Genomic DNA, 21226 nt, shown 5'->3' on the forward strand with positions numbered 1-21226 from the left:
TTCATATAAGGAAATCAGTCAATTGAAATGCATTCATTAGGCCCTAATCTATGTATTTCACATGACTGGGATTACAAATACAGTGCATTCGGAAAGTATTCAGACCCCTTCACTTTTTCCACATTGTGACGTTACAACCTTATTTTAAAATTGATTAAAAAATATATATAAAAAATTCTCAATCTACGCACAATACCCCATAATGACGAAGCGAAAACAGGTTTTTAGAATTTTTTGCAAATGTTTTACAAATGTTTCTACAACTTGATTGGAGTCCACCTGTGGTAAATTGAATTGATTGGACATGATTTGGAAAGGCACACACCTGTCTATATAAGGTCCCACAGTTGACAGTGCATGTCAGAGTAGAAACCAAGCCATGAGGTCGAAGGAATTGTCCGTAGAGCTCCGAGACAGGATTGTGTCGAGGCACATGTCTTGGGGACCTTCAATGCTGCCGACAGTTTTGGTACCCTTCCCCAGAACACAGTGGCCTCCATTCTTAAATGGAAGAAGTTTGGAACCACTAAGATTCTTCCTAGAGCTGGCTGTCTGCCTGGCCAAACTGGGCAATCTTGGGTGAAGGGCCTTGGTCAGGGAGGTGACCAAGATCCCGATGGTCACTCTGACAGAGCTCCAGAGTACCACTGTCCAGATGGGAGAACCTTCCAGAAAGACCACCTCTGCAGCACTCCACCAATCAGGCCTTTATGGTAGAGTGGGCAGACAGAAGCCACTCCTCAATAAAAGGCACATGACAGCCCGCTTGGAGTTTGTCAAAAGGCACCTAATGACTCTGACCATGAGAAACAAGATTATCTGGTCTGAAAAACCAAGGTTGAACTCTTTGGCCTGAATGCCAAGTGTCACGTCTGGAGAAAACCTGCCACCATCCCTATGGTGAAGCATTGCAGTGGCAGCATCATTCTCTGGGGGTGTTTTTTATAGCGTCAGGGACTGGGATCAAGGGAAAGATGACCGGCGCAAAGTACAGCGAGCTCATTGATGAAAACCTACTCCAGAGTGCTCAGTACCTCAGACTGGGGTGAAGGTTCACCTTCTACACAGCCAAGACAATGCAGGAGTGGCTTCGGGACAAGTCTCTGAATGTCCGATCAAACATCTCTGGAGAGACCTGAAAAAAGCTGTGCAGCAATACTCCCCATCAAACCTGACAGCTTGAGATGATCTGCAGAGAAGAATGGGAGAAACTCCCCAAATACAGGTGTGCCAAGCTTGTAGCCTCATAACCAAGAAGACTTGAGGATGTAATCGCTGTCTAATATGCTTCAACAAAGTACTGAGTAAAGGGTCTGAATACTTATGTAAATGTTATGTTTTTAATATGTTTGCAAAACCGATTTTGCTTTGTCATTATGGGGTATTGTGTGTAGATTGATGAGGAAAAAATACAATTTAATACATTGTAGAATAAGGCTGTAACGTAACAAAATGTGGAATAAGTGATCTGATAGTATTTCTGATTGGATTAACGCACCACCACTAATGAGCTGTGGAGCTTCCCAAAGTAATGTTTTCTTTTCCTCAAACGGCAAGCAAGGCCTGTTTTTACATCCATTGAGAATGACAATAGTTCCTCAATGTATTTTAATCTTTCCAGCTCTTTCCCTTTCAATAACTACTCAGCGTGAAAGGGAAAAATGTCATACTCTGATCCAGTGGAATTGTAAAAAAAGAAACCTACCTGATTACTTCTTTATTGTACAAATAGCCTACAGACAGCTGTGTCTGGAGGGTCCAGAATATTTTATACAATGTTGCAAGTTGAGCTTCCAGCAGGACCCAAATTAATAGTAATAGACAGGCTACCCATGGCCTGTCTGCAAATGGTATTTATTTTCATCAGGATATTTTCTACCTGCAGGCTGCAATGTTTTTCTTTGTTGGTTTAATAGGATAGTTTTACATTGTTGGCAATATAAGTTCATTTCAGGTTTATCATTTTCATTTGGATAGAATTTTAATTAACCATGTGATAATGAATTTGAGATGACCACATTTATTCTAAGTTCAATTAAACTGTTCCATGAAAACCATAACTGGCATGCAGATCAGTAGAAATGGTAAGATAAATTGGCATTCCACAAGTTTTCCGATTCCTTGTGTAGCAGGCAACCTCAGAGTAATTGCAGAATCTGCGAAAGCCAGTAGGAGCGGGAGGAGAGTAGTTGGGGCGAATTAAATGTTTTCTTCTGTCTACTCTTGAGTCATTTGTGTCTTATTTCATCAAACAGTGCGCGTAGTTGACTTAATTAAAATATGTAGGGTGTGTCCTAATATTTGGAAAAATACACATTCTTTAGACCAATCGATTGGTCGAAAGAACAGACTACTTTCTGTGAACAGATCTATTTTTGTAGGGGACAGCCCTACTCGTGATCTTTAACCTCTGCCCTGTCTGGTTTCCCTGGCAGCCCTGTGTATGACAATGGCGGACGTGGAAGCAGAGAGCAGCACCCAGCCGGAGGCCATGGAGGAGGAGAATCCTCTGTTCAGTAACCTGGACCTCTTCCTCTTCACCCTCATCGCCGGCCTCATCATCTACTGGTTCATGTCCCGCAAGAAGGCAGAGCCCATCCCCGAGTTCAAGAAGCTCGACCAACCGTGAGTCCTGCTAGTTGTTTGCTTAATGCACACCAGGCGCTTGCTGTACATCTCTCAACAAATAAGTCACAAGGGCCTAACCACAGAGTTAACCTCTATGGGCAAGGCGGGACGAATTCGTCCCACCTACGTAACAGCCACCTGAATTCAGTGGCGCGATTTTTGAATCGTTTGAAATACTATTACTTCAATTTCTCAAACAGATGACTATTTTACAGCTATTTAAAGACAAGACTCTCCTTAATCTAACCACACTGTCCGATTTCAAAAAGGCTTTACAACGAAAGCAAAACATTAGATTATGTCAGGAGAGTGCCCAGCCAGAAATAATCAGACACCCATTTTTCAAGCTAGCATATAATGTCACAAAAACCCAAACCACAGCTAAATGCAGCACTAACCTTTTATGATCTTCATCAGATGACACACCTAGGACATTATGTTATACAATACATGCATGTCTGTTCAATCAAGTTCATATTTATATCAAAAAACAGCTTTTTACATTAGCATGTGACGTTCAGAAAAAGCATACCCCCCGCAAACTTCCGGGGAATTTACTAACAGTTTGCTAAATTACTCACGATAAACGTTCACAAAAAGCATAATTATTTTAAGAATTATAGATACATTACTCCTCTATGCACTCGATATGTCCGATTTTAAAATAGCTTTTCGGATGAAGCACATTTTGCAATATTCTAAGTACATAGCCCAGCCATGACGGCTAGCTATTTAGACACCCGGCAAGATTAGCCTTCACCAAAATCCTATTTCCTATAAGAAAAATGTTCTTACCTTTCCTGTTCTTCGTCAGAATGCACTCCCAGGACTTCTACTTCAATAACAAATGTCGGTTTGGTCCCAAATAATCCATCGTTATATCCAAATATCCTCTGTTTTGTTCGTGCGTTCTAGACACTATACGAATGGTAAATAACGGTCGTGCGCATGGCGCATGGCGTGACAAAAAATGTCTAAATATTCCATTACCGTACTTCGAAGCAAGTCAACCGCTGTTTAAAACCAATTTTTATGCCATTTATCTCGTAGAAAAGCGATAATATTCCGACCGGGAATCTGCAATAAGCTAAACAGCCGAATGAAATTTCTCCACGGTGGCGAATCGTGCACGCGCCTCATTCAATGGTCCTCTGATTGGCCACTTGGATAAGGCGATAATCTGTTTCAGCCAGACGCTACCTCGTCATCGTTCAGGTTTTTCCCGGGTTCTGAGAGCCTATTGGAGCCCTGGGAATTGTCACGTTACAGCTAAGATCCTTACTCTTCAATAAACAGATGCAAGACGCACGACTCCTTGTCAGACAGGCCACTTCCTGCATGAAACCTTGTCAGGTTTTTGCCTGCCATAGGAGTTCTGTTATACTCACAGACACCATTCAAACAGTTTTAGAAACTTTAGGGTGTTTTCTATCCAAACCTGAACAATAATATGCATATTCTAGCTTCTGAGTTGGTGTAGGAGGCAGTTAAAAATGGGCACATATTTTTTCCAAAATTCTCAATACTGCCCCCTAGCCCAAACAGGTTAAAAAGGGCACGATTACAGTATTACTCATAGATTTAGGAATTAGAGTACTAGAATTGACATGAACTATATGATGGTCCAAAGATCAGCCATGTTGGGCAGGGAGTTAGTCAACCATGGTTTGCCAGTGCTGTGATAAGATATTGTGTAAAACAATTAACCTCTATGGGCTAGGCGGGACGTAATCGTCCCACCTACGTAACAGCCAGTGTAATCCAGTGGCGCGATTTTCAAATACCTTAAAAATCCTATTACTTCAATTTCTCAAACATATGACTATTTTACAGCTATTTAAAGACAAGACTCTCGTTAATCTAATCACACTGTCCGATTTCAAAAAGGCTTTACAACGAAAGCAAAACATTAGATTATGTCAGCAGAGTACCAAGCCAGAAATAATCAGACACCCATTTTTCAAGCTAGCATAGAATGTCACAAAAACCCAGAAGACAGCTAAATGCAGCACTCACCTTTGATGATCTTCATCAGATGACAACCCTAGGACATTATGTTATACAATACATGCATGTTTTGTTCAATCAAGTTCATATTTATATCAAAAAACAGCTTTTTACATTAGCATGTGACGTTCAGAACTAGCATACCCCCCGCAAACTTCTGGGGAATTCGCTAACATTTTACTAAATTACTCACGATAAACGTTCACAAAAAGCATAACAATTATTTTAAGAATTATAGATACAGACCTCCTCTATGCACTCGATATGTCCGATTTTAAAATAGCTTTTTGGTGAAAGCACATTTTGCAATATTCTAAGTACATAGCCCAGGCATCACGGGCTAGCTATTTAGACACCCGGCAAGTTTAGCACTCACCATAATCATATTTACTATTATAAAAGTTTGATTACCTTTTGTTGTCTTTGTCAGAATGCACTCCCAGGACTGCTACTTCAATAACAAATGTTGGTTTGGTCCAAAATAATCCATCGTTATATCCGAATAGCGGCGTTTTGTTCGTGCGTTCCAGACACTATCCGAAATGGTAAAGAAGGGTCGTGCGCATGGCGTAATTCGTGACAAAAAAATTCTAAATATTCCATTACCGTATTTCGAAGCATGTCAACCGCTGTTTAAAATCAATTTTTATGCAATTTTTCTCGTAGAAAAGCGATAATATTCCCACCGGGAATCTCCTTTCCGGCAAACAGAGGAAAAAATCACAAAGACGGGGGCGGTCAGGTCACGCGCCTAAGCCCAGAGTCCCTTGATCGGCCACTTGAGAAAGGCGATAATGTGTTTCAGCCTGGGGCTGGGATGACGACATTCAGGTTTTTCCCGGGCTCTGAGCGCCTATGGACGACGTAGGAAGTGTCACGTTAGAGCAGAGATCCTTAGTAAAAGATAGAGATGGAAAAGAAGTTCAAGAAATGGTCAGACAGGCCACTTCCTGTAAAGGAATCTCTCAGGTTTTGACCTGCCATTTGAGTTCTGTTATACTCACAGACACCATTCAAACAGTTTTTAGAAACTTTAGGGTGTTTTCTATCCATATGTAATAAGTATATGCATATTCTAGTTACTGGGTAGGAGTGGTAACCAGATTAAATTGGGTATGTTTTTTATCCAGCCGTGTCAATACTGCCCCCTAGCCCTAACAGGTTAAATCGGGTATGTTTTTTTTATCCAGCCGTGTCAATACTGCCCCCTAGCCCTAACAGGTTAATGTGCAGTATTTATCTGCATTGTTTGTGTGTTAGCTAGCCAGCCAGCCAGCCAGAACTATTCTTCTAAAATTGTATCTGCCAATACGCCAACATTCCATTCAAACAATGCAGTCAAACTCCAGCCATACACTGATGCAAATCAGTTGATGATAAGACTTTGACAATGAAATCACATTTTATTGGTTGCACACACACATTTAGCAGATATTGCGGGTATAATGAAATGCTTGTGTACCTAGCTCCAACAGTGCAGTAACACACACACGTAAAATGGCGCCTGAGCAGAAGGCAGACATTTTACATGCCACCGATCGATAGTTTTTTGTTCTTTTTCGTTTATCTGCATTGTTTAACTTCTTTTTTTTAAACTCATTTTGTACATCATGTTGCCGCTACCATCTCTTATGACCGAATATAACTTCAGGACTGCGATTACTCACCACCGACTAGCAGAATCCTTTTTCTTCTTTCACGACTCTGACAAGCCCGAGGCGGAGGATATACGGCTCCCTCAGGAACAGGGAGGCGATTTAAATAAACCCCCACTAACCTCAATTCTGCTAGCAAACATTCAATCTTTTGGACAATAAAATCGACAAGTTATGGGGAAGATTAAACTACCAACGGGACATTAACAACTAACATCTTATGCTTCACGGAGTCGTGGTCGAACGACGACAATATCAACATACAGCTGGCTGGTTATATGATGTACCAGCAGGATAGGACAGCGGCGTCTGGTAAGACAAGGGGTGGCGGACTGTGTATTTTTGTAAATAACAGCTGGTGCACTATATCTAAGGAAGTCTCGAGCTATTGCTCACCTGAGGTTGAGTAGATCATGAAAAGCTGTAGACCACACTACCTACCGAGAGAGTTCTCATCTGTATTCTTCGTAGCTGTTTACTTACCACCTCAGTCAGAGGATGGCACTAAGATGGTATTGAATGAGCTGTATTCCGCCAAAAGCAAACAAGAAAATGCTCACACAGAGACCAGTCGTGAAGCGTGCACGACAAGACCTATTCCCCCTCAAGAGACTGAAAAGATTTGGCATGGGTCCTCAGATCCTCAAAAGGTTCTACAGCTGCACCATCGAGAGCATCTTGACTGGTTGCATCACTGCCTGGTATGGCAATTGCTCGGCCTCCGACTGCAAGGCACTACTGAGGGTAGTGCGAACAGCCCAGTACATCACTGGGGCCAAGCTTCCTGCCATCCAGGATCTCTATACCAGGCGGTGTCAGAGGAAGGCCCTGAAATGTGTCAGACTCCAGCCACCTTAGTCTTAGACTGTTCTCTCTACTACCGCACGGCAAGTGGTACCAGAGTGCCAAGTCAAGGTCTAAGAGGCGTCTAAACAGCTTCTACCCCCAAGCCATAAGACTCTTGAACATCTAGTCAAATGGCTACCCAGACTATTTGCATTGCCCCTCCCCTCTCCACACCACTGCCACGCTCTATTTATTATCTATGCATAGTCACTTTAACTCTACCTACATGTACATACTACCTCAACTAACCGGTGCCCCCGCACATTGACTCTGTATATAATTTTTTTTACTGCTGCTCTTTAATTACTTGTTATCTCTTATTCTTATCCATACTTTTTTTTTTAAACTGCACTGTTGGTTAGGGGCTAGAAAGTAAGCATTTCACTAAGGTCATCACCTGTTGTATTCGGTGCATGTGACTAATACAATTTGATTTAAAAGAATGGAGTTAAGAAATGTTAGAACAAGCAATGTCGGAGTCTGGGGTGTGTCTCATTTAGATAATGGTGAAAATAAAGAAACCCTGGAATGAGTAGGTGTCAACTTTTGACTGGTACTGTATGTAATGGGATGTATAGACAATACGGACTCGGGTGGCGGAGTTCCTTGATGATCTTGACCTTCCTGTTACACCAGGTGCTGTAGATGTCCTGGTTAGCAGGCAGTGTGATGCGTTGGGCAGACCTCACCACCCTTTTGAGAGCCCTGTGGTTGCGTATGGTGCAGTTGCTGTATCAGGCGGTGATCCAGCACAACAGGATGCTCGCAATGATGCATCTGTAAAAGTTTGTGAGGGTCTTAGGGGCCGAGATGCGCTGTTGCGCCTTCACCACATTTGTCTGTGTGGGTGGACCATTTCAGATTGTCAGTGACGTGTATGCCAAGGAACTTGAAGCTGTTCACCTTCTCTACTGTGGCCCTGTTTGGTGGATGGGGGCATGCTCCTGAAGTTCACGATCAGCTCCTTTGTTTTGTTGAGAGAGGTTATTTTCCTGGCACCACTCTGCCACGGCCTTCACCTCTTCCCTGTATGCTGTCTTATCGTTTTCAGGCCTACCACTGTTGTGTGGTCTGCAAACTTGATGATTGAGTTGGAGACGTGCATGGCCACGCAGTCATGGGTGAACAGGGAGTACACAGCTGAGCACGCACCCTTGTGGGGCCCCTGTGTTGAGGATCAGCCAAGTAGAGGTGTTGCCTACCTTCACCACTTGGGGCGGCCCGTCCGGAGGTCCAGGACCAAGTTGCACAGGGCGTGGTTCAGAGACGCAGGGCCCCGAGCTTAATGATGAGCTTGGAGGGTACTATGGTGTTCAAGGCTGAGCTATTGTCAATGAACAGATTTCTTACATAGGTTATCCTCTTGTCCAGATGGGATAGGGCAGTGTGGAGTACGATTGCGTCATCCGTGGATCTATTGGGGCGGTATGCGAATTGAAGTGTGTCTAGGGTGTTTGGTAAGGTGGAGGTGATATGATCCTTCACTAGCCTTTCAAAGCACTTAATGATGACAGAAGTGAGTGCTACGGGGCGATAGTCATTTAGTTCAGTTACCTTCGCTTTATTGGGTACAGGAACAATGGTGTACATCTTGAAACAAGTGGTGACAACAGGCTGGGATAGGGTGAGATTGAATATGCCCGTAAACACTCCAGCCAGCTGGTCTGCGCATGCTCTGAAGACGCGGCTAGGGATGCCATCTGGGCCGGCAACCTTGCGATGGTTAAATGTATTACTCGCGTCAGCCACGAAAACGAGAGCTCGCATTCCACGGGAGTGGTGGTGGCCCGCGTTAGCGGCACTGTTTCCCTCGAAGCGAGAGGTGTTTCACCTTGTCCGGGAGCTGGTTTTCCCTTTATAATCTTTGATTTTCTGGAGTCCCTGCCACATACTTCTCATGTCTGAGCCTTTGAATTGCCACTCCACTTTGTCTCTGTACTGACGTTTTGCCTGTTTGATTGTCTTACGGAGGGCATAACTGTACTGTTTGTACCATATTCCAGTCACCTTGCCGTGGTTAAATGCGCTGGTTCGTGCATTCACTTTTGCACGATTGCTGCCATCTTTCGACGGTTTTTGGTTGGAATAGGTTTTAATCATCACAGTGGGAACAACATCCCCTATACACTGTTGTAAATGTAACAAGTACTGATATTGTATCATATAATAACATCCACAACTTTCCAAGAAAACAAAATTAGACATTTATGTTCCGTTTACATACTGTAAATTTTAGAGCGCCGTTTCCCAAACACGGTCCTCGGGATCCCAAGGGGGTACGTTTTTGTTTTTTGCCCTAACACTACACAGCTGATTTCAAATGAAAGCTTGGCTATTTATACAAAGTTGGTATAAAACCTGTATAAATTGTTTTTATAATTATATGACAATTTAGGTTGACAATGATTCCATTACACAATTTCTGATACATCATATGCCTTTAATTTTCCTGCATTAGTAAAAGCAGGAAATGCGTCACCTATGCCAGTACCACAATTAATTCTAATTAGACTGGTTTTGGATTTCTCCCTGACCAAGATGGCTGCCATTTGTGTCCCATTTATGGAACATTTTTGAATATAATAGGATCTCTATGGTGTTAGGACTATGTTACTATTATCTCTATGGGCCCGACTAAATCCTAGTTTTCATCTGTTTATTGTTCCAGGGAACACTGTGCTTACTGTTACGTTGGAGTTTAGGGTTGAAAGCACACAATGCTGCATCATGGTTTAGAGATCGGTTTACTAGGGCCGGGATGTTATCACGATACTCATTAGTATCGTGGCAAGGAAACAACACGAAGCGGACTTATTTTCTTTAGGGAAAATGGCCAGAATTTTGGCAACAAACATGTTGTCATCCAGAGTCACATTTTCTTAATTTTCCAAGCTGTAGCACACTATTTTACTGAAAGCAGGTATTTTAAAGGACTAATGGGTTTGTTCTGCTTGGCGTTTTCATTTTTGCCATGCCCCCCCAAAAAAATCACAATACTGCTATGGTCAAAGACCTACAGTTTACAGTGCTGGTGTGTATTTTCTGAGGGAGGGGCTGTAATATAGCTTACCATACCATAATGTGGATTTAAATACACGGTGCTGTAAACGGAGTCAATTTTTTTTTCATTGATTTAAGCTGCTGTTTGGCAGTGTATTGTTACTGATGTTCACGAAAGAGGACATTAATCATTTCTGAATGTGTTCCTATACCTCAAGTTGAGCGTAGTCCATAATGTAAAATGAATGGAAGTTATTGGCAGTGCACCTATTACCTACATGTTCCAGCTGGGCCCAGTAGTGAATTGATGTATTTCTTTTCCCCTGGAGGAAAGCTACATGTGAGTAGCTTCCCCTGTGCTGCCCTGCTTGCTCCCACCCTCCTCATCGCTTATATTATCAGTGTGGAGTCAGTGACTGAGGCTTGGCTGTCCTTTGCTCCCAGCTCAGTGCACTGCTCTTCCACCACAGGCTGGCTGGAGCCTGAGCCATTCCCCAGAGCAGCTGAGGCTGCCTTCCATTTGTTCTAATCAATGGGGAAAAGCTGTCTATGAATAGTCCTGGCCTGCTCTCTCACTGGCCCAGGGCTGTGCTCAGTGAATGGAGACAGTGTTGCGAGGAGCGGAGGCAGACAACACAGCGAGGCGGCTCCTGACACTGCTGCTCGGTGTATGGGACATCATGAACATGTGTGAAAACAGGGGCTGGTTGGCAGGAGGCGAGGGCCCGGGGGAGAATTCCGGGAGCTGAACAGAGGGATTTTTTTTTTTTGTCGGGGTGGGGGCAGGGCAATAAAGTCTGACTAAATTGGTCACATATGCAACAAAATATTTTGACCATGGGTTTTATTTTGGGAGCACTGTGCTGTACTGTTGTTTCCGAGTGCCCTAGAGAAAAAAGTGGGTGTCGATTCGATAGCGTTATGGTTGCACCATAACGACATTGAAAACATCTTGCTTCTAGTCCAACCAGGTCAAAAGATCTGACCTATTATTACCGGCGCAACATTTTTATCTTCCTGTAGCGGATCGCCAGGACCACATTTTTACATTCATAAACCATGTCGTAGGCCGTACTAAAACTGCATCATTAACCATTTGTTTACACTTTCATGTTACTTCATTGGCTAGCTAACAACCTGGTAAGTTTACCAGTATATCTAAACATTTTGGGTACAGAAGGGAAAGGGATTGCTTCAGGAGATCAATGATCATATGAGTGACAGATCTCTTGCATGTCGTCACCACCAACCTGCATAAAGTGTACATTGTTCAATGTAATCAATCGGAAAATAGTGCATTTACACAATGTAGAAACCTAATTCCACAAATGATTTTGGAATTTCAATGACAGGTATTTGTATCAACATTTTAGCTTTTATAATAAACTGTCTTTACAGTGTAACATATTATTGTCTAAGGCACATGTGCTTCAAAAGTAGCTAGAATTCATATAGGCCCAATATACATCAAAGTCCAATTAAAAAAATATATTCTGGTGATCCTAAATTTCATGTGCTGCTCTTAACTTTTTTAAATTGGTGCTCCCAATTTTTATTTATAATATTTTAGAGCCCTGGGTGGGGGGTACAGCAAAGGAGAGGATAACTACAATATAACCCAGCCCCCTTTATTCTCCTTTAAAGACATGTTCCGGTACTCTGGCGTCTAAGAAAGTTCCTGCTTTGGGCTGGATGATTCAATGTGTAGTTCATACATACATACATACATACATACATACATACTGTTTTACCTCAATTAGCCGCAACTTTTCTTTAAGCTTTGCCCCTAAGCAATTTGAGTTCTAGTCAATGCGCTTCAGCCCCTCGCGTTTGAGTGATGGTTAGCAAGAGGCCTGCCCAGCATTATCCAATGAGGTTGCAGAGCAGTCACAACTGCTCAGTGGAAAGCAGAGAGAGGGAGAACAATGATGACCTGCACATATTTTCACGGGACGTAGTATGCCATTTTTGGGACACTTTAGGCTCTTGAGTGCTACTTTCAGAACTACTGGCTAAAAAGTATACAAAAGTACTAGATAATCTCTTTTGAATGGGTATTCTGGGCACCTAACTGTGTTATGAATTGGGTGTCGCAATCTCTCCTGTACAAGTTGAGCAGCCTCTGTGTTTTTGGGCCCGAGCCAAAGTTCCCTGGAGAGCTAGTGAGAAAGGCGAGTTAAGCCCTCTCTGTGAGTCCTCCCAAAGGTGGAAAGTTGAGGCAAAGACAAGCAGACTTTTTTTCCCTGCTCTAGTTGTTTTTGTTTTCCCTTCACTTTTTTTCTTTTTGGGGGAGGCCATCTCTTATTTGCCTGGCTTCTCCGCTTAATGAAGTAGGGTCTGTGCCACAAATGTAATCCTTTTATGATAGAGGTTGCTATAGCAATCACATTCCCCCTTCTCCAGTGGTTGGGGGGCACTTAGTCAGACGGAGCTTCTCACCCTTAAATGGACCACAACTTGTGTGCCGTAGCTAGCTAACACCTTTCAGATTGGAGAGGAAAAGAGGTGGGGATGAGGAAGGCATGCGTTGAGGTTTTTAAGTTTCAATGTTCTCTGTGTGTGTGAGTGACGCTTCAGGGTTTTATGGGAAGTCTGTTTCCCACCATTGCCTCTTCTGTGCTTGCCAGACGTGGTTGGGGTGTGTGGACTGGTGTGTGTGAGAGAAGGATTAAGTGTGTGGTGTAGAGTACTCAGTGGAGAACAGACCTCTGCTCCTACCAGAGGCAGAGGACCAGCCAGAGTTCAGGCACAGCGGGTTGTTCTAGGTGTCTTTGGGCAGCTGTAGCTTGGATTGTGGACGGAGTGCTGCTGTGGTTCAAGCTGGTGTACACACTACTCAGCTCAATCTTGTTGTGGAATGTGTGGCAGCACCTCTTAGCTTGGAGTTTGACAGTGGTGTGGCTTCGCTGGTGGACACGGCCGAGTGCTATGGGCTGTGTGTTTTCCATGCCGGAGGATAGGAGCGCTGCCGCAGAAAGGTCAGTATGAAACTTCGTACTCCGAAATCTGGACTTCAGTGAGTTTCTTTCAAAGAAAGGCACAGGCATCGCATGTGAGCCAAGTCTACAGCTTGTGCTTTCATAGTTCAGCTTTAATTTTTTTAATGTCTTCTGAGAACCTCTGATCGCACCCTGGCACACAATGACGTGAACAGATTCTTCTCCATTCAATAATTTTGCGGTTAGATCAGTTGATAGAAGCTTAACTCTGTGGTGTGTTAAGTTTCTATGGGATGCCTTGGCTTGAGGACAAAAGTGTGTGTCCCATTTCTATAGGCAACTCACACTGCTCTTAGTAGTTAATGCAATTCATATGCACTGTGTGGAGCCCCATTTCATGGATCCCACGTGTCTGACTGCTAGTAGGCCGACACCGTCATTCAAGATGGAGCTCCTCCACTGCAGATGATCAGACTGGATGTTGTTGCCCAAAAGAACTGGGTCTGCCCGAAGGAAGTTGACATAGGCTTGGGTGCTAAGTCAGTCCTCAAGGTAGTGTGAGAATTTAGAAGTATTACTTTCTGTCAAATTATGGTGAGGATGCAGGCAGCAGATTGTTTTCTTTTGTATTAAGTCATTAATCACTATTTACGGCCCATTATCCCTTTGTCAGAAACTGCAGAGAAAAACCAGTGAAGGAGAGCTCACTGTCCTAGAGTTTAGGAGAGACTGCATGAAGGGTATGTCAAACATCCTAAAGAAAGTGCAGGACAAGAGCCCCCTGAAATACCCCACCGTAAAACATATGGCATGTTTGGACCCCACTCATGTTCTCTGACCCAGACTGGTGTCAGGTAAGGATGAGCAGTCTTGTGCATAAGTTTCTGCTAGACAAGCAGTTGTCAGGAGGTGTCTCTGCTGGTAGGAATAGTTTAATAGAATAGTTATTACCAAATGTATACACAATTATAACTTGTATAAGTGACAGAAGCCTGTCTGATGTAATATAATGATTAGTCAGTGATGGTGCCAGAGGGTAGGGCTGCCGTCTTATCGGCTCTCAACCAATCATGCTGTTTTATTTATTTTTTGTGTTCGTAACTTTTGTACATAATGTGGCTCCTACTGTCTCTTATGACCGAAAAGAGCTTCTGAACATCAGAACTGGGATCATTCACCTCAAATTGGACGAGGAGTTCTTCTTCAATGAGTCAGACGCGAGGGATATACTGCAGACACCAGACCAGGCCCGATCGCTGTGATTCGCTGGAGAAGGAAACGCAGATTTCGAGGCAAAAGATCAGGGTGCCTTGCGAGCATCAGGCGATGAGTGGCAAATCTGCCCTTGCCTTCCGTTCTGCTAGCTAACGGTCAATCGCTGGTTATACACTCTATCGGCAAGACAGAACAGTAGCCTCTGGTAAGACACGGGGCAAGGGCCTATGCATTTATGTAAACAGCTGGTGCACGATATCTAAGGAACTCAAGGTTTTGCTCGCCTGAGGTAGAGTATCTCATGATAAGCTGTAGACCACACTATCTTCCTAGAGTTTATCTATATTTTTCATCGCTGTCTACATTCCACCACAGAGTGAGGTTAAAACCGCACTAAATGAGCTGTGTTCCGCCATATGCAAACAGGAAAATGCTCATCCAGAGGCGGCGCTCCTAGTGGCTGGTGACCTTAAATGCAGGGAAACTTGAATCAGTTTTACCGAATTTCTATCAGCATGTTAAATGTGCAACCAGAGGGAAAAGAACTCTGGACCACCATTACTCCACACACAGAGATGCGTACAAAGCGCTCCATTGCCCTCCATTTGGCAAATCTGACCATAACTCTATTCTCCCGGTTCCTGCTTACAAGCAAAAATGAAAGCAGGAAGTACCAGTGACTCTGGGTATAAAAAAAGTGGTCAGATGAAACAGATGCTAAACAACAGGACTGTTTTGCTAGCACAGACTGGAATATGTTCCGGGATTCTTCCGATGGCATTGAGTACACCACATCAGTCACTAGCTTTATTAATAAGTGCATCGACGACGTCATCCCCACAGTGACTGTATGTACATACCCCAACCAGAAGCCATGGATTACAGACATTATTCGCACTGAGCTAAAGGGTAGAGCTGCCGCTTTCAAGGTGCGGGACTCTAACCCGGAAGCTTATAAGAAATCCCGCTATGCCCTCTGCCTGTTTGATGGTTTGTCAAAGCGTCAATACAGGACTAAGATCAAGTCTTACTACACTGGCTCTGACGCTCGTCTGATGTGGCAGGGCTTGCAAACTATTAGACTACAAAGGGAAGCACAGCCGAGAGCTGCCCAGTGACACGAGCCTACCAGACGAGCTAAATTACTTCTATGCTTGCTTCGAGGCAAGTAACACTGAAATGTGCTTGAGAGCATCAGTTGTTCCAGACAACTGTGTGATCATGCTCTCCGCAGCCAATGTGAGGAACGTTCACCAAGGCCACTGGGCCAGACAGATTACCAGGACGTATACTCCGTGCATGCGCTGACCAACTAGCAAGTGTCTTCACTGACATTTTCAACCTCTCCCTATCCGAGTCTGTACCAACATGTTTCAAGCAGACCCCCATAGTGTTCTTGGGCACAGGGACTAAGGTAACCTGCCTAAATGACTACCGACTCGTAGCACTTACGTCTGTTGCCATAAAATGCTTTGAAAGGCTGGTCATGGTTCACATCAACACCATTATCCCAGAAACCCTAGACCCACTCGAATTTGCATACTGCCCCAACAGATCCACAGATGATGCAATATCTTGCATTCCACAAGGCCCTTTCCCACATGGACAAAAGGAATACCTATGTGAGAATGCTATTCCTTGACTACAGCTCAGCGTTCAACAACATAGTGCCCTCAAAGCTCATCACTAAGCTGAGGACCATGGGACTAAACAACTCCCTCTGCAACTGAATTCTAGACTTCCTGACGGGTCACCCCCAGGTGGTAAGGGTAGGTAACAACACATACGCCACGCTGATCCTCAACACGGGAGCCCCTCAGGGGTGCGTGATCAGTCCCCTCCTGTTCTCACTGTTCACTCATGACTGCATAGCCAGGCACGACTCCAACACCATTAAGTTTGCTGATGACACAGTGGTAGGCCTGATCACCGACAATGAGACAGCCTAAAGGGAGGTCAGAGACCTGACCATGTGGTGCATGGACAACAACCTCTCCCTCAACGTGATCAAGACTAAGGAGATGATTGTGGACTACAGGAAAAGGAGGACCGAGCACACCCCCGTTCTCGTCGACGGGGTTGTAGTGGAGCAGGTTGAGAGCTTCAAGTTCCTTGGTGTCCACATCACCAACAAACTAACATGGTCCAAGCACACCAAGACAGTCGTGAAGAGGGCACAACAAAACCTATTCCCTCTCAGATCCTCAAAAGGTTCTACAGCCGCACCATCGAGAGCATCCTGACTGGTTGCATCACTGCCTGGTATGGCAACTGCTCAGCCTCTGACTGCAAGGCACTACAGAGGGTAGTGCGTACAGCCCAGTACATCACCGGGGTCAAGCTTCCTGCCATCCAGGACCTCGACCCAGACCATGGCTTCCCAGACTATTTGCACCCCCCCCACCCCACTGCTGCTATTCTTATTATCTATGCATTGCCACTTTAATAACCCTACCTGCATGTACATAATTACCTCGACGCCGGTGCATCACCAAGTCCAACACCCTCAGGAGCAGATGTAAGGAGAAAATTATGTGAATTAAAACCAGTCGAGGCAGAGTTGGAGAGTAATGCCACAGAACAGACACATGCCATGATGAAATAGAGAAAGAGGAGAGCAAGTCAGAGACCCTATTTTTAATTTTTTTCTCTCTCCATTGTGAGCATAGTTGAAATTAGTTGTCCCAGGTCTGGTAGGTAGTGGATTGGCACCAGCATTTTGTTTTGTTTATATGCAACCCTGTACATGAAATGTTTCCTTTTTAATAAACACATTTGGACATGATGTCCCTAACCCTAAGTCATTGGTGTCCTTCAGTACTTTTTGCAGAGTTTTGTTGTTGTTGTGAAATTGGTCTTAAATTGCATTCCAAGTGGCATTAAAGGTCTTAAGTTTTTTAAATTGAACTTGCTGAAACCTGCAGATTCCCCCCAGACCCACGAACACACAGCCCCGTCTCCAGCGCCCGCATCACTTTACGCCATATGGCCTAATACTGCACCGTTTTCTTTTCTCTCCGTAGCCCACGCACTTTCAATATTTAAATAATGAGAATTTTCCATTGTGTTAATGATGGCGGATTGATTGCTTTCCAAGTTTTTAGTATACGTTTTTTCAAGATGAGTGGTAAAAGAATCGTCCAACCCATCGGATATCTCACTACACCCCCATATGCCATGTCTTGAAAAATACACACAGATGGATTAAAAGTAAGTTTACGTTGTACACTGCATTGTAAACTAACTTGCCTAGTTAAATAAAAAATGTAATGCTTCTGGGCAGCCAACTTTATAGCTCCGCTCACAATTTACGTATATACCATTCCCAGAAAGCATGGATTATTTAGTCGTTATTAGTGTTTCACTTAAGACATTACTCTGCTGTTGTGCTCTAGAATGTTTGCATCTTGTCTCTTGTGTAACAAATTCTATACATTTGGCTTATACTGGATTAAGCGTAAAATTTTGTTAACTGTAACTTAGTTATGATCCAACTTTCCCTCCTTGTGCCAACATTAGTTCTTTTTAGGTCTTGGTTCCAATAGTTTATATTAAAAAAAAATCTAAGATTGTCAGTTGAATACACAAAACCTTGTTGAGAGCATATCATATGAAAGTCCGTTTCTGGCACAAATAAGGTTGCTCAGATGTCAAGAATTTCAAATCAACATTTTGTGATGTAACCTTAAATTGTATGTATTTGAAACTTCAGTCCAAAATGTATTTTGTATTCTGTCATGGAAATAAATGCATTTCCTGTTACCAAGTCATGAAACATTATTTTGTTGAAATATAATTTGATCTGAGAAATTGAGCTAATTGATTGTGTCCAAATTGGCATTTTTTATTTATTTAAAGTGTCTTTGCTGGTAGGAATAGTTTGGACCAAACCTCTTGCTACCAATGAGTAAGGTTTGATTTTTTTTTTTTATTACATTGTTTTTAACAAAAGCCACCCACGGACCTCCAATGCCAATCCCAACTCTAGAACCAGTATAAATTCTCTGTTTGACAATTAGTATGAAGCTGTGGCTTGGAGTATTGCTTTTCCTTACTATGTAAAGTATTCCCTGTGAATCTGGTCAAGTTTTTAGTTGAGACTAGTAGTTGAAGTCGCTTGCATCGCTCACCATAAAGTAGTGTGAAAGTACCAGGTTTTGACCACTAGATGCCGCTCTTCCTGCTATACTGCCAGACTATTTGATCCATTTTGCTGGTCTCTTGTGTTTATTAAATAGATCTAATTTCCTTTGCAACTTTGGGGAGAAAACCAATAGATTTGGCTCATTATGAAAATAAATTGTGTGGTCAACCTCACAATTCAAGCCAGCCCTCTGTGAAAGCAACTCAGTTTATCCTTTTTGCAACCTAGTGCTTCAACCCAACTCTCACCCTCCAATCCAACAGGTCCCAGACGTGCTCAATGGGATTGTGATCCGGGCTCTTCACTGGCCATGGCAGAACACTGACATTCCTGTCCTGCAGGAAATCATGCACAGAACGAGCAGTATGGCTGGTGGCATTGTCATGCTGGAGGGTCATGTCAGGATGAGCCTGCAGGAAGGGTACCATATGAGGGAGGAGGATGTCTTCCCTGTAACGTACAGTGTTGAGATTGCCTGCGATGACAACAAGCTCAGTCTGATGACGCCGTGGCACCCCCAGACCATGACGGACCCTCCACCTCCAAATCGATCCTGCTCCCGAGTACAGGCCTCGGTGTAACGCTTATTCCTTCGACGATAAACGCAAATCGGACCATAACCCCTTGTGAGACAAAACCACGACTCGTCAGTGAAGAGCACTTTTTGACAGTCCTGTCTGGTCCAGCGACGGTGGGTTTGTGCCCATAGGCGACGTTGTTGCCGGTGATGTCTGGTGAGGACCTGCCTTACAATAGGCCTACAAGCCCTCAGTCCAGCCTCTCGCAGCCTATTGCAGACAGTCTGAGCACTGATGGAGGGATTCTGCATTCCTGGTGTAACTCGGGCAGTTGTTGTTGCCATCCTGAACCTGTCCCGCAGGTGTGATGTTCGGATGTACCGATCCTGTGCAGGTGTTGTTAAACGTGGTCTGCCACTGCGAGGACAATCAGCTGTCCGTCCTGTCTCCTTGTAGCGCTGTCTTAGGCGTCTCACAGTATGGACATTGCAATTTATTGCCCTGGCCACATCTGCAGTCCTCATTCCTCCTTGCAGCATGCCTAAGACACGTTCACGCAGATGAGCAGGGACCCTGGATGTTTTTGAGTCAGTAGAAAGGCCTCTTTAATATCCTAAGTTTTCAAAACTGTGACCTTAATTGCCTACCGTCTGTAAGCTGTTAGTGTCTTAACGACCGTTCCACAGGTGCATGTTAATTGTTTATGGTTCATTGAACAAGCATGGGAAACAGTGTTTAAACCCTTTACAATGAAGATCTGTGAAGTTATTTTGATTTTTACGAATTATCTTTGAAAGACAAGGTCCTGAAAAGGGATGTTTCTTTTTTTGCTGAGTTTATGTATTAAGATTAGTGGCATTTACCATTTAACCCAACTATGGCTGACTCCAATTAGTCGACTGGTCAATTGTTTGGTCCTAAGGCTGTTGGTCAACCGAGTTTGTTTTAGTCGAGCAGTAACAAATATACAGCTTTGGTAAACTGATCATTTTGCAGTGGTCTCAATTTTTTTCTGGTTTTACTATTTATAGGTACAGTTGAAGTCGGAAGTTTACATACACCTTAGCCAAATACATTTAAACTCAGTTTTTCACAATTCCTGACATTTAATCCTAGTAAAAATTCCCTGTCTTAGGTCAGTTAAGATCACCACTTTTATTTTAAGAATGTGAAATGTCAGAATAATAGTAGAGGGGTTTATTTCAGCTTTTATTTCTTTCATCACATTCCCAATTAGTATTTGGTAGCGTTGCCTTTAATTTGTTTAACTTGGGTCAAACATTTCGGGTAGCCTTCCACAAGCTTCCCACAATAAGTTGGGTGAATTTTGGCCCGTTCCTCCTGACAGAGCTGGTGTAACTGAGTCAGGTTTGTAGGCCTCCTTGCTCGCACACGCTTTTTCAGATCTGCCTACACATTTTCTTTATGATTGAGGTCGGGGCTTTGTGATGGCCACTCCAATACCTTGACTTTGTTGTCCTTAAGCCATTTTGCCACAACTTTGGAAGTATGCTTGGGGTCATTGTCCATTTGGAAGACCCATTTGCATGACCAAGCTTTAACTTCCTGACTGATGTCTTGAGATGTTGCTTCAATATATCCACATAATTTTACGTACCTCGTGATGCCATCTATTTTGTGAAGTGCACCAGTCCCTCCTGCAGCAAAGCACCCCCACTACATGATGCTGCCACCCCCGTGCTTCACGGTTGGGATGGTGTTCTTTGGCTTGCAAGCCTCCCCCTTTTTCCTCCAAACATCACAATGGTCATTATGGCCAAACAGTTCTATTTTTGTTTCATCAGAGAACATTTCTCCAAAAAGTACGATCTTTGTCCCCTTGTGCAGTAGCAAACCGTAGTCTGGCTTTTTTATGACGGTTTTGGAGCATTGGCTTCTTCCTTGCGGAGCGGCCTTTCAGGTTATGTCAATATAGGACTTGTTTTACTGTGGCTATATATACTTTTGTACCTGTTTCCTCCAGCATCTTCACAAGGTCCTTTGCTGTTGTTCTGGGATTGATTTGCACTTTTTGCACCAAAGTACATTCAATGCCAGACAGAACACGTCTCCTTCCTGAGCGTTATGACGGCTGCGTGGTCCCATGGTGTTTATACTTGCATACTATTGTTTGTACAGATGAGGGTGGTACCTTCAGGCGTTTGGAAATTGCTCCCAAGGATGAACCAGACTTGTGGAGGTAGACAAAAAAAAATTTCTGATGTCTTGGCAGATATCTTTTTATTTTCCCATGATGTCACGCAAAGAGGCACT

General features: G+C 43.6%; 1 protein-coding gene across 2 annotated transcripts in view; it reads left to right on the forward strand.

Moving 5' to 3' along the window:
• Window positions 1–21226, forward strand: part of porb (P450 (cytochrome) oxidoreductase b) — a 49560-nt gene that overhangs the window by 7390 nt on the left and 20944 nt on the right. For both annotated transcript variants that reach the window (XM_014213572.3, XM_014213571.3), the window contains exon 2: window positions 2436–2625. In XM_014213572.3, coding sequence (XP_014069047.1) covers window positions 2444–2625 — 182 coding nt within the window. In that variant the 5' untranslated portion in view covers window positions 2436–2443. The remainder of the gene's footprint in view (window positions 1–2435; window positions 2626–21226) is intronic.

The sequence above is a fragment of the Salmo salar genome, chromosome 09 (genome assembly GCF_965601325.2).
Source record: "Salmo salar chromosome 09, fSalSal1, whole genome shotgun sequence".
Classification (NCBI taxonomy): Eukaryota; Metazoa; Chordata; class Actinopteri; order Salmoniformes; family Salmonidae; genus Salmo; species Salmo salar.